We start from the raw sequence: 13940 nt of genomic DNA on the forward strand, positions 1-13940 counted from the left end.
TCTGAACAAGAAAAAAAGCAAATGACAACCAAAAGGACAAACACCAATCACTATTTACACTGATTCTGAGTCTCCACTTCACCCTGTAATTCACTGTATTGATAAGAGCAGTAAAAGGGGGAGTGTGTCACCAGATCAACAAGGCACACTTGAGTGAAATGTTGCAATTATAACCAAGTCCTTTTCAGACACTGGCCGTGGATATCATCAGAGATTGTATAAGAAACCATGAGTCTAACTAATCTCTCAGAATCATGTAAGTAACGATTGCTCTTGCTAAACACAAACTGGAATAAGAAAGATCATCTTTAAACTGCATGTTGGTTCCAAATGGTGTGAAAAAGATCAGTTTAAATATCATCACTGTGCTGTCTCCTTATAAGTAAATACAACTCCTTTTCTGTTGTGAGACTATATTTGACAGATAATCCAATGAGTTTTTAAATGGTTTATTTAGTGTCTGAAGTAGGATCATTTTCTCCACTTAAAAAGAAACACCTTATCCTTTAGGTAATTCAATAAAACTTGTTTTCACAGGACAGCAACAACCTATTGCAGTGATGTTTGCTAATAATGCACGATAGACTTTTCATTTAGATGAAAAAAAGGCTAATGCATTATTCTTGACATGAAAATATCATCCGTATGAAGATGAGACCTTAACAAAAGGGGATTTCATACACTTAAGAATATTTTCAAAACAACAGAAAATGATATAGAAGAAATAATCAGGCACTGATCAAGAGAACCTCCAGCTATCTGAGGCTTGTTCTGTTGAAAACACCTAAACAGGAATCCCTTCTTACAACCCCAAGAAATAATATAAGATATGACGAGAGCAGAACAATGCAGGGGAAACGTCGCTAATTCATGACAAATAATGAAAGCTAACGGATTGGGATGAGTGAAGGCAGGGAGCATTTGCTGACATTCAGATAGAATACTGACAGGTTGATACATCATATTTCAGTACCATATACAAGCACTATGAATTCATGATCATAATTATTGCCTATTGCACATTCAGTATGCAAGTGTAATGACACTGAGACGGACCGGCTGCTGAAACCCTTCTAATGATATTTTCTTGTATATATTCACGGCCTACATTGAACCACAGACGCTCGGTGTTTCTGTGTTTCTGCTGGCTCAAGTAGCAAACACTCTTGCTTTAAAAAAGGTACTTAAATATTAGTTGACTCCGGTATGAATTGCAGTAGAAACAACTTTACGTCAAAGCAATTCAGGTCAGTTTTCACAACTTTAACTGCAGACTGAACCTAAGACCTTTAGAGTCACATCAGAAATGGGAAGACCTTTAAGAAAAACCTTTATATAAAACAATTCACTTCATTTGACTTGCCAGATACAAACTTCAGACGCTGGCAAGCAGTATGATCACTTCATGTGTGTGAGTTTAACGCAGTTTGTAAAAACCTACATGGATTTAGTTGAGCCGATAAAAGTTCGTTTCTTGGCCTTGGAAACAGTTTGACAACAAATTCTTAAATTAACTGGAATTTAAAATGGCATCTTTTAAAGAAGGCAATGAGACAGTTAAAAGCTAGTAGGAGGACTTTTTTTTGGTCGAAACTCATTAAACCAAATGAGCCACAGGGTTCCTGCTTTGCAGTCTATCTTTTGGTGCCATATCTTACCGGCTTCAAAAAAGGGGTTGGGACAAAACTCATTTGGGGCTGCTTTTGTATATTTCTAGACACTTTCCTTTACCTCTATTTGCAGCTTACCTTGACCTCTACACAACAAAAAGCAAAGGAAAAGTTACACAAAAACAAAGATTTATATAATTTAAATGCACACTGAACCAAGAGTGTTTGGAAGAACAGAGTCACAGCTTCTCTTGACTTTAGAGCCCGCTGCCAGGCTATAGTTTAGGTATAAAATAAGGAAATCTGTGCTTGAATAAATACAATTCTTAAGATGATTAAAACGTAAGAAAACAGAATAAAATGAAATTTCTGGGATAAAACAGGCGACTCCTTGGAAAGCAGCGAATACAAATTCCCTCCCAGAAAATAGAATAAGAATAATTTCTTCAACTGATTTTCTCTTTTTTTGCAAAAATGAAAATATAGTTGGTTTTTTTCAATGTTCTTCGCAAGTGTTCTTTAAAAAAAAATTATAGTACCAATGAGTCCTCTTTGAAATATATCTACAGCTGTACAATAGGTCTTGCAAGTGAATTCAAGAGAAAACAAAAGTTAGCGCATCATTTTACATAAAAAAGCCTCTTTACAGATATGGGTTAAAAAGAGATATAATAAACAATATAAAAAGAAGATAGAAAGACAGCGGTTGCTAATGAGATTCTTCAAGATTTGTCTTCTCTTCGATGGCCTGCTTCACTATTTCAGCCAATTTCAAGCGGTCGACTTTATCGGAGAAGGATCGTCCTGCAATGAAAAAAAGCTTGCGGTTAAGGACAAGGGAAGTGATAATACTTTTTAAGAACTTTACAGCTTAGCTGACACCTTATATTGTTTTGTTTAGTCCAAAATCATAAAATGTTAAATTGATTACTTCAAAAGACGAAGAACAGCAGAACACTCCATTTTGAGGGTCTGCATATTAGGTTTAATTGGCATCTTTGCTTGAAAAATGGCCCAAAAAATGAACCAACTGACCACCAGACCTTCAAAATCACCTCCAGTGTGAACTGCAATGGAACTTCTCTGTTATTTATTTGCGATACGGAAAACTGAGCTGTGTTTGCAGATTCTTTGGCGGGCAGATAAAGCAAAGAAAGCCAGAAAATATGGATGAGGGAAAATGCAAATATTCAATAGTTATGTTGCTATTACAAGATAATTAACAATGAATGAAATCCAAGGGTAATTTATTATAGTTCTTAGATTTGAATTGATTATAACAATAGGAAATAAGGATGCTATTTGCCAGATATAGAGCAGATGATTTGGTACTGACCGTCCCAGCTGAGGCCCGGCAGCCCCTCTCTCAGCTGTTTGCAGTCTCTGTTGAGCCTCCAGGCGTCATACATCACCTCGTTCAGCTTCTCATCTTCGTTCTCTCCTGGACACACACACATATTCACCTCAGGAGTTAGTCTCTTTTTTACATTGGCAAGAGACCTCAGAAACATGTCACAACTATGCCCTATTGAATATAAGATATATAGATTATACAGCTTAATTAGAAGTCTGCCATGTTTATTTTGAATATGTGTGTACTTTATGACAGATCAGTATTTTTGGTGATGCAATGTTACATTCATCACCGGTGGCGAAATGCTTCTTAGTGGAATTAAATAAGTGAAATGTCATCCGTAAGGTAATGTAATGCAGCAAATTAAAAAAGTGAGTCTACTTTATTCTAATTTCAAAGCATGGGTTACTCACCAGCTTGTGGTAGTATACACTGTGCAATGACGTCTCGTAACTTTTCCAGCGCTACGTTGGAGTCGTCCCCTCCGTTCTCTGGATCATGAATGAAGAAACCATCACTGGGCTTGGGGCTGCAACGTGGACACCAAAGCACAATTAAAGGCCAATCTTTGACCTCATTAGGAGAACAGTTACTAAAGAAGACAAACACAGAGTAATACTTTGCTAGAGGACAGCAGATAGAAACATCAGAAGAACCTTCTCAAAAAGCACAAGATGAAAAAGGATTTTAAATACAAAAAAACTGTAAAAGCAGTGTCACCCTAGTAGTTTCCGCTTCCTGAGGATTGGGTTGTTGACAGAGTTAAGAGGCTTCAGGCTGACGTTCAGATCCTGAATTCTCATGTTGGCCAGCTGCTCTGCATGGGCCTGCTGGATACCAGCCACTACCGCCTGTAAGGGGAGAGGGGGGGCATGAAGGAAATGAAGAAGAGGACGCTTGTACCATGAAGAACTCTCAGTCACTTGTAACAGGAACAGAAGCATAGCATTTGTGCAATGCAAGATTTTGCACTTCCCGCCCACCTTGTCCATCATCATCTGCGCTGAGGGCAGCACGTTGTCCAGAGCCTCAGTGCAGTTAAGCCAAGGGTGATCCAAGACACCCTCAATAGTGAGCCTCTCCTCTGGCTTCACCTTCAGCAGCCTGCAGGGGGCAGGAGGGAGTACACATTAATGAACAGACGAAAGTTGAATGAGGGATGGTAAAGTGGGACAGGTGGATATGCCATGTTCTGGGACAACAAGATGAATTCCCAGATAATAGCAGGGAGAAAAAAACGACTTACTTGCGGACAATGTCCTTGGCCATCTCAGAGATCTGGCTCCACTCATCTTCAGGGAAGTCGAAGCTTCCCGTCATGATCTTCTTCCTCATGTCCTTTGGGATGGTGCGACTGTGGTGCTTGGAGTAGAAGGGAGGATAGCCGCAGAGCATCACGTAGATGATCACTCCGAGAGACCACAAGTCACAGCTCTGAAGAACCATAGGAAAAGAAAGTTTGTCAAAAAATATATATATTTTTTAATTATTTTTTTTACTAGTGACGTTTAAAAAAAGATACTCGCCACAGTTGGCCAAAATGTTTATTACAACACGTTTTCGTCTCACCTTGTTATAGGTATAAGGAGTGGGTGAGGTAGGTATAATTCCAGACTTTTCTTTCTGGTGTCTTCTTTGAGCCTCAAGTACCTGAACAGTAATGACAGCAGAAGGGGACATTGTTGACATCAGCTTTCATTATTACTACATTTAAGATGTTTTAAATATATGTATGTTTACATTTAACAACTTTCTTTGTATGAATTCTACGTTCACTTTTTACCTGAGGTGCTACATAGTAGGGAGTGAACTGAGGGGTCATCAAGTCCCCTTGATCAATTTTGGCAAAGCCAAAGTCACACAACTTCACAGGTGCATCCTGAGGAACGGACAGAAACAATTATTACTTTAAATGTTTTTTTTTATTTTTATAAATACATTCAGTTTCTAGGATGATAATTTAAGCTGCTGCTAGATAAAGGTTAAGTCTAGGACTGAAGATAGAGGTTTACAAATTATCTTTGCCCTTTTCTGCTAAATGCACACAGTACATTTTCCTTGTTACAGTTTCTCAAAAAGTAAAGTTGCAGCCTTACAGTCCCACAAAGTGTATTCTCATTTGTAGCAGCAGACTCAGTAGTGGCATCTGTCGGGGTACATTTGAAAATTGCCGTATATATGTTTGCAACTTCATCTACTTACCAGAGAGTTATCCTTAAAAAGCAGGTTCTCTGGCTTCAGGTCGCGATGTGCAATATTTAGGGAGTGACAATGTTCCAAGGCTTGACTGATCTATAGGGGGAAGAGACATCAGACTGAGACACCACTCTATGTGTGTGTGTGAGTGTGTCAAAGCAACCTTCAGACACACTGGATGTGAGTCGGAGTGTGTTGCTTCTTTTGATCACGAGTCTCAGTGTTCAACTGCCTCATGTGCAGCAGAGGGGGGGCTGCTAATGACACGGGGAGGCGGTTACACACAGAGGAAAGGAGTTTCACACAAAGACAGTCACTAGTGGACCAAGACTGACTGACAGGAAAAAACTAGACATTTAGAAATCACATCGAGGGAAAAACACAACAGAGTGAGTGAGTGGGTGAGAGGGTGAGAGGGTGAGAGGGTGAGAGGGTGAGCTCACTTACCTGTTTAGTGACCTGGCTGGCCATCTTTTCGGTAAAGTGCCTGTGCTGACTGATTCTGTGGAAAAGCTCGCCTCCCTCCATCATCTCCATAACAATTAGGAGCCTCGCTCTGTGAAGATGAAGAGGATGTTTGGATGTGTCAGAGGAAAAGGATTTCTGTACACTTAAAAAAAAATAATGATTGCATTCCACACATTCACACCTTGGGCTGGACTCGTGTGGGAACTGGACACTGTTGGCGTAAACCTCGAGGATTTGCACTATGTTTGGGTGGTGTGCACACATCATATGGAGGCGCACCTGCATGGAAGAGAATCAGACACCCTGTAAAATATATTTAACTTAAATATATAGGAGTTTTGTCAAGAAACCCATGATAAATAACTACAGCACTAAAGCATCCTTTCCTTGATGAAATCACTCTGTCCTAATGATTTTGGAAGGGGTTGAGTGTGGGAACACAGGACGTGATAATTGTGTTAAAACTACAGCAATCATAACACCTCACATGGTCCGCCTCAGTAGAGATAACTGCATTATAAGTACCAACCGTATCACGCTTGCTGATCAACTGATACACATTTTGATTAGAAAGGAATTGGGGCTGAGCAATAACATGTGCAGCTTTTTTCTACTGTGTCTATTCTTACATTATAGACACATGACATTTCATATCCTCAGTTCAATATATATATGATGGGTGGCAAAGTACATTCTGATTTAATTGAAAGAACAGCTCATTGATTTGTTACATATTAAAAGTATCTCAGTTATTATTTAGAGAAAAAACAGCTTAAATATGTGTCTGGTGTCACCGTTTAAATGTGTTACATCAACAAACCCTGACACAATATCAACACAGCCTGTGTAACGTTGTACCGAAACAGCATGTAGCAGAGCAGCAGCTTCAGCCCTGGGAATACACAGGAATGTGTATATATGTACAACGCAAGTGCACCTTTTGTAAACAACTGTAATGATTCAAATATAACTGTATCTTTGCCACGAGAGATGCATTCGAGGAATGACATAAAATGTGACTTAAACGCCTCCCGTGTGCACTATTCTGCAGCCATTACATTCCTAACATAGACAGTGTAACCTTTAAAAAAAGAGCATGCACTCATTGTTATTGTAGCAGTTTCCCCAGATACACCCCCATTTAGAAAAATGATTATAGGGCCTGAATAATACACAGTTTGGCTGTTATAATCTGTGAGTATTTGACAGTGACAGCTTTCACAGTTTGGCAGCGACAGCTTGTGTGAGGCTCGTCTGTGTTGCTTGTTTTGACTGCATGTCTCGCTGCTTGATCAAAACAGAAGGCTGCTGCTGACATGGAGAGGCGGCTAGATACACCACACACAGACAATGTTACTGACAACGATTCCCATGAAAACAGACAACGGAGGCACAGGAGGAGGCAGATTGATTAGGAAATAAAAACAGGAATTGAAAAAGGTTGATAAGTTGATAGGTAGGCAGACAGAACAAAGAATATTGATACTGCCAGAGAAAACATACAACAGGTATTAATCAAAATTCGCAACAGTGTTTTTCTCTAACCTCATTCCTGGCTTTAGGGCGATCAATGAGGATCTTCAGGGCCAGGCGTTCCTGAGATGACTTCTTCACACAAACTCTGAACAGGAAGCAAACAAGAATCGACAAATATCTCGGTCAATATCACCCCCTCTGTGTCACAGATGTGATCGATAAGGCAGTTTCTGAGGTCATGCAGGGCTTTCCCTGTTTTCGGTTGTTTCTGTTAATGGTTATTGATGTCGGGCTTAATCTTTGTGTGTCAAATGTAATCACTATGTGTCTTTATAGAAAATCAGTTTTTAACAAATACCAACAAATTCAGTAGCATATGTTTGGTATGAACTACAGCTATACTCTCCGATATTAGCTTATTTCAGTTCTATTGTTTATATGTCGGTTGAGGTCAAATACATTAATTCAGATACAGTTGCCACTACCAGCACCTCATTTGTCTACCTGAGAGCACTGATAATTGTTCCACTGTGAAATGTCCTGCTTAATATCTTGTGATATCAACTGATCTCTAAATATTATTAAATAAAGTTCCTAACGGTCAAAATCAAACTATGGTTTGAACTATGTTTGGCTGAGTTTGTTGTGCTTATGTAGGGGTTGATTTCCATCTGATTATTGTTTTACAGGTGTTAAAGTAATAAAGTACTATGTGCTGTAAAGTCACATTTGACCTGACAAACAGAGATAAAAAAAGAAGCAGCTGGCTACACAGAGTTAGCAACAATATTTTGTCAACATCTCAGTTTGTTATGGCACATAGAATAATGTCTGCATCTTTGAGATGAGTCAAACCAAATTAAGCCATCTCTCATATTTGTCATTTAATATAAATATTGTATATTATTTATTTTCAAGGTTGACATTTCTTAGAATGAATGTCTCATTCCAAATCAATATACATGGACCAAATTAATAAACATTTAATTATCTGAGAAGTCCTTTCCCTTTTCCACTGAGCAGAAAAGACTCAAATAGTCTTTAAACAGCAACCGCTGGCCCTTAAACTCAGATTACACTATTAAAGCATTACTGTGAGAAACATTCTGCTTCGGCCAAAGTTCACTTCACTGGAAAGTGGAAAGCAATACCTACCTAATGAGTCACAGAGACTGAGTGAGGGCGGCACAGTACAGTAAAATAATTGAATGTTTTGTGAAACACAAAGAGATGAGCAAGAGAATCAAAAACGATTTATATGAGATAAGATCTCTGTGAATCAGAGCGAGAGTTAGGAAAACCGCAGACAGATTTAGTAAGGTTTGTTCCGAGTACAGCATGAATCTTAAGAGTGTTTACATGTGGGCTATTGAGTCACCTTCTCACTATGCTCGTCACTTGAGTACAAACTACACATGTTGGGAAAATACAGGCTGATACAGAGAGACCCGTGATAGCTTCAAAGTGCAGAATGTTCACAAGGGATCAGTGACACACATTGATATAAAGTATTACAGCCTGCAACTAGCTGGATTTCATCATGGCAGCAAGAGAAAAAAACTCAGAGAATAAACAGAAGGCGTTTAAAGCTGCAACTGCCTCTCTGTAACTGAATTCATCTAAAGACAAACATTTCTATGAAGAGATTACAGCCTTTAGAGAAACACATATACGGCAAACTCGCATTTTCACACCATTTGTGCTTTAGATTCACCACTACATGAAAAGTACATTCTTGGAGGGTTTAGTGTAAAAATAGTTAAAAGTCATTGCTGCTTATTGTAAATATTTCAGCAACGTGTGTTAGGGTGGAGAAGATTGGAGGGAAAAATGCAGAGAGGAGATAAAGAAAACTGCTGAGTTTCATCATTAAACCCTCATGCACCAACAATAATGATATCTTTAATCCGAGTGCAGCTTAACAATGATGAAAAGTCCATTATTATGCGAGTTAAACCAAACATAACCAAGTAAAGTGACACAAAAACACTTATGTATTCATTTACACAAGAGCACAGTAAAAAAACAGGTAAACATAGTTGTCAGGGATAAGGTTTAAGGTTGGAATCAAGCCATGGATGTTGCAGTTGTATGGATTCTGCCTGAACCATATCAACCCCCACAAACTAGTACCAACATGTACTGGTGCCAAACATCTCAATATTAGGCCACAGGTTTGCGACAGTGTGACAAAACACATCCGTGGTTGGTCCAGTCTGTTGAAGACCCGTCAAGTGACAAGCATCTGGCCTTTTCATATCCCAATGTGTTAATGCGTCAAAGTTAAACTGTGCTGGTTAACACGCTGCAATATAAAACCACAGGAGTAACATGTAGCAAGGTGGTTTGGCAGTAGTCCCAACGTGCGTCCATTTGACAGCTCAGTTAGCAAATCATCTACATTTGCTCTGACATTAAACCTAAACGCCGCAGTTGGGATGAGCAAAAGTGTAATCTACAGCAAAATATATATCAATAGTTATCGCTCTCATAAATTCCATCGTGGGATTTAATAATATTCTGAGTCGTGGTGGTATACTACTTTTAGATCAAAACAAACTACAAAGTAATTTCAATTTGATTTTGGCTCTCTTCTCACAGCTGGGCTTTGCCCTGAATATCAGATTTCCAAGTAGTTTATCTGGAATTCCAAGCAGTGGAAGTTGAACTCATTCCCATTGACAACAATCAAGAAAATGTAACGGTTGATTTCCAGATGACAAACAGATACCAGATACTGGTACTTGTCCAAGTCTTGGTTTACTAAAAACATAGTTCTGAGTTTGGCAACAAAGTATTGCTGCAACTAATAATTATTTTCACATTATCTTTACGAATAACTTTTTTCTCTTAAGCTCTAAAACGCTTCCACAGCAGTAGCATTGTGACCTTATGCATCTAGAGAAAGACCTTCCAGAAGGTACTTCTTGACACACTCCGTCTCACTCTCACCTGACCGGTCCACTGATGCCCGCTCCCAACTTCTGTGTCCAGTTGATGCTGTACTCGTCTAGAATGGAGGTCTCCTGTCGGGAGGAGAAACCACAACCAAACAGTATATCAGATATTTGAAAGTAAAAAGAAACAAAGTCTGCAGCAGAGCTTGTACAGTATGATTTGCTTTTCAAAGATACATTCAGTGAGAAGAAAAAGAAAAAAGATTATACGAGAAGGACCATTCCTAACCATTGTCAGTACCTAGACTTTCAACTGAAACTTTAGCATAAAAAAAAAGTATCAAAAGATTTCTAAACAACTTGTTTTAGACATATATTCTACATTGTATCTAGTTTCACTGTTTGCTTGTAAATATTTCGAACTTTGTGCTGTATTTCAGTAAATTCAGTTAAATGAACCATCTTTCGTTCTTCCTCCTTTCCTGAGAATATATTGGTCTTGGCCAGACGGCGCAGTTAATCCTGTGCCCCTGCCAACAGGCACCATAATTCCCCCCACCCCCCATCACTGCCCTGCCCAGTCCAACCAGGTATGTGTAAACCCTGATGATGATGATGATGATGATGATGATAATAATAATAATAATTCAGGATGAGGGACACCTCAGCTGTAACAGCTACCCAGGGGGTCTTTACCATAAACTTCATATCTTTGAAGCATCTGACTTCACTATGCCTAACATTAGTGGCCCTGGATATTGGATCTAACAAATCTTGATACTATTTAAAAAGAATAATTTAGAGTATGCCAGGGTCTTGATAAAGGGGAGCTGGGTAAGTCCAAAGCTAACTAGCTAACCCGTGAATCTTTCAGCAGGACCTCAGTGTGTGTTCAAGTTCTCAGTAGCGGCCCTCCAGTAAACTGACTGAACTGTGAAAGCAGGGGGCCAGGGGCACTTCAGATCACATTTTACTGCAGGCATAAATGCCTGGGCAGTGACATATTGAGTGGAGCAAGCCAGGAACAAATCCTAGAGCCAAGGTGATAGAAATGTAAGATTCAGTGTAGCACATTAGCTGCATTTCAATTAGTCTAAGATTCAGATTTCTGCACACAGCAATGCAGTTTGGATGAGAAAGGTGGTTTGTCTTATACAACCGAAGATTAAAGCAATGGTAGATTTGTCTCCATAATGCCATATGACACAAACTGCCTCCTTATTTATGTTCTCTGCTGACTCCAAAACGATCAGTAGCTGCAACCTTTAGTCACACGGACCAATTAGGCATGTCAGTTCCCAAAACAGTCTTGGAAGACTGTGCTTTAAAAGTATTGCACCCTCATCCCGATGTGAGCTACAGTCACCTTAACCTAGATTAACAAGAAAAAGAGGATTAAATACAATTTGACCAGTACAGAAAAGTAATGATGACTTGGTTCCCGATGTTTGCTCTTTGTCTGTCGCTTGTTCAGTCATGTGAATATGGCTTGTTTAAACTTTTGTTGCTGGTGTTTTAAGTATGTTGTTTTTTCATTTATGTGAAACATGAATGCTGCTGTGCTGTCTTAGCTAGAACTCCTGGAAATATTCCTGATAAGTCAAAGAGTAAGACAGAAATATCATAGTTATGACAGTCAAAACTGAACTCCACAGTAATGCGATTATCCATAAAGCTTTCCATCAACAGATTGTTTATGATTTGCATTTCTATTATGTGTAACCCACAGAAAACCATTGTGCGGTCAAGAAGGGATATCAATATATGAGATCCTGATACCGCAACATTTAAGTGTACTTCTTAGTGCAGTCTTCATTTAAATAATTTTATAGCGATAAGCACTTAAGATCATGTTTACTGAAGAAACACTGACAAACATGTTGTAGACCCAGACCTGAGTATAAAATAAATGAAGCAAGTGATATCAGCGTTCAACTGTCACTCTGCAATAGTTTAGACATTATCTTTAAAAGATAATAACATTCCCACCATCAATATCCAGCAATCTTGCCAACTAAACTTTAAGACTTCTCCTTGTCAGTGTAGGTGTTTCCATTTATCTTTCCTCTATTGATCGGTGATTGTCTGTTTTTATTTGGTTTACTGTCTTATGTAATGCAGAAAAGGATTTCATTGTTAACCAGTTTTAACTGAGATCATTTAAAATGTTACACGACTACACGTTCCAATGTACCTGAATAGTAATAAGTGTTTTAAACATGTCATTTGTTAACACTCCAAACTTCATTAAAGCAAGACCAAACATAATTATTCTTACATTACAGAGGGAATTATGCATTGTCTACTTGAATAAAGATCCAAATTTCAATTAGTGAAAAGATTTACCTTGATTAACTTGTCTGCATTGTTATCCTCCGACATGGTGCTGCTGCGGACAGATGGATCTCAGACAGACACAAACGCGTTTTTCTCTGACCTTCACAAAGTTCCAAGATTTGTTATATTACCACTAAATTACACAACAGGGCCATTGGGGCAAAATGATGTTCGGCCACCGATCCGCAAAATCCCAGTTTCGTCACCCGTGGACCTGAAGCCCACCAGCCGGAACGAGGCGGCGTTAGATCGGGCCGGCGGGGCTCGCTACCTCGGGGTCCGGCTAGCTCTTCTAGTCGTCTTAAACTCACTGCGGTGACCATGTAGAGGGCCAAACTCTGAACAAGGTGACCAGAAAAGAGGAAGACAAGTCCAGTGTGACTAGCCCACCACTTTTGGAGGCGCACAAGAGGTGTATTTTTAGCCAGCGCTATGAGAGCAGTGCTCCGCTAACGCTGAGAAGACACCGGGTCTGGCGAAGTAAGCTAGTGACAATCCATCTCGCGTCCGGGGTCGATGATTATACAACAATGGCAATCGTGAAATATTAAGTAAACCGACGATATTGTCAGAAAATCTCCTCGATTAGCTGGGTTTATCTGACACGACGAGCACACGGTGTTCCCAGAGACACAGCAGCCTATTATGTCGTCGAGCCGAGCCTGCTAACGAGCTAGCTCAGAGTTAGCTGAGGTGGCAAGTTCGTTTTCCAGATTTACCCAAAGTTAACATACTTCCGTTGGGCGGTGTACTAAAAATCAGCACTGATAAGTCACAATAACAAAAGTTTAAATGTGCAATGTGTTTCAGAAGTGACCAAGGAGACAACACACATCTCTGGACTATTTTGCTAATCCCATAGCTGCTTGTCAAAGGGAATACACAATCAGGGTCCCGAGCTGAACGCCTGATCAAAAATCATGGACACGCTTTTGTAATATTGGACAGTACATCAATTACCTTAGTATTTCTCTCAATAAATATGTATTTTTGACAGCGTATTATATATATTGGTCGTTACATTTTCCAATTAAAATCTTCTAATCATTGTTAAAAACATTTCTTTGGAAATTGCCAAACTGATGGGTCCGTTTAAGGTCCCCGGTTTCTTAAAAAAAAGAAAACTTTATTTATAATTAGCTTTTTGCACAAACAGTGAGACAATCAATTTGGTTTGTACCTATTTAATTATTAATGGTGGACTCAGTGAATTCCAAATAAATTGTATTTTTATTAAAGGACAGGAAATAAATCTGATAGGAAGCGTCCTAAAATAACTGTATTTAGAATGTCACTTTTGAAGAAGTTAAAACCATTGATTAAAAGTGGTGGTGAATACATGATGGGGGGTGCCTGCAAAACATATATCTCTATCAGGAGTGCAATTGTTATCGTTTTCAAAACAGTTATCAAATCATGTTAAATATGATATCTTATTTAAATGTTCATAACAAAGTGGATATTCTTGTCTTCATATTCCTCATAATACGAAGAGTTGTTCCTGCTTACTTACTGCTAGAGTTAAAGTTCTGAGCAGAAAACAAACTGTTACTGGTATTATGCAAGTGATGTTGATAATAAAAAGAACGTCTCATAAAGTGT

The 13940-nt window shown here is 38.9% G+C and overlaps 1 protein-coding gene across 1 annotated transcript; it reads right to left on the bottom strand.

Annotated features, from left to right (window-relative positions):
• Positions 1-1274: 1274 nt before the first annotated feature.
• On the bottom strand, positions 1275-13255 carry mapkapk5 (MAPK activated protein kinase 5). The gene is made up of 14 exons (XM_079687759.1): positions 12348-13255; positions 10057-10130; positions 7174-7249; positions 5810-5907; positions 5608-5716; positions 5167-5256; positions 4748-4843; positions 4534-4614; positions 4211-4398; positions 3948-4068; positions 3685-3815; positions 3378-3493; positions 2947-3051; positions 1275-2414 (listed from the first exon to the last, which is right to left on the bottom strand). The coding sequence occupies exons 1-14, from the start codon at positions 12381-12383 to the stop codon at positions 2320-2322; spliced, it is 1416 nt and encodes a 471-aa protein (XP_079543885.1). The 5' UTR covers positions 12384-13255; the 3' UTR covers positions 1275-2319.
• Between the last annotated feature and the right edge of the window lie 685 nt (positions 13256-13940).

The sequence above is a fragment of the Notothenia rossii genome (genome assembly GCF_949606895.1).
Source record: "Notothenia rossii genome assembly, chromosome: 6".
Taxonomy (NCBI): Eukaryota; Metazoa; Chordata; class Actinopteri; order Perciformes; family Nototheniidae; genus Notothenia; species Notothenia rossii.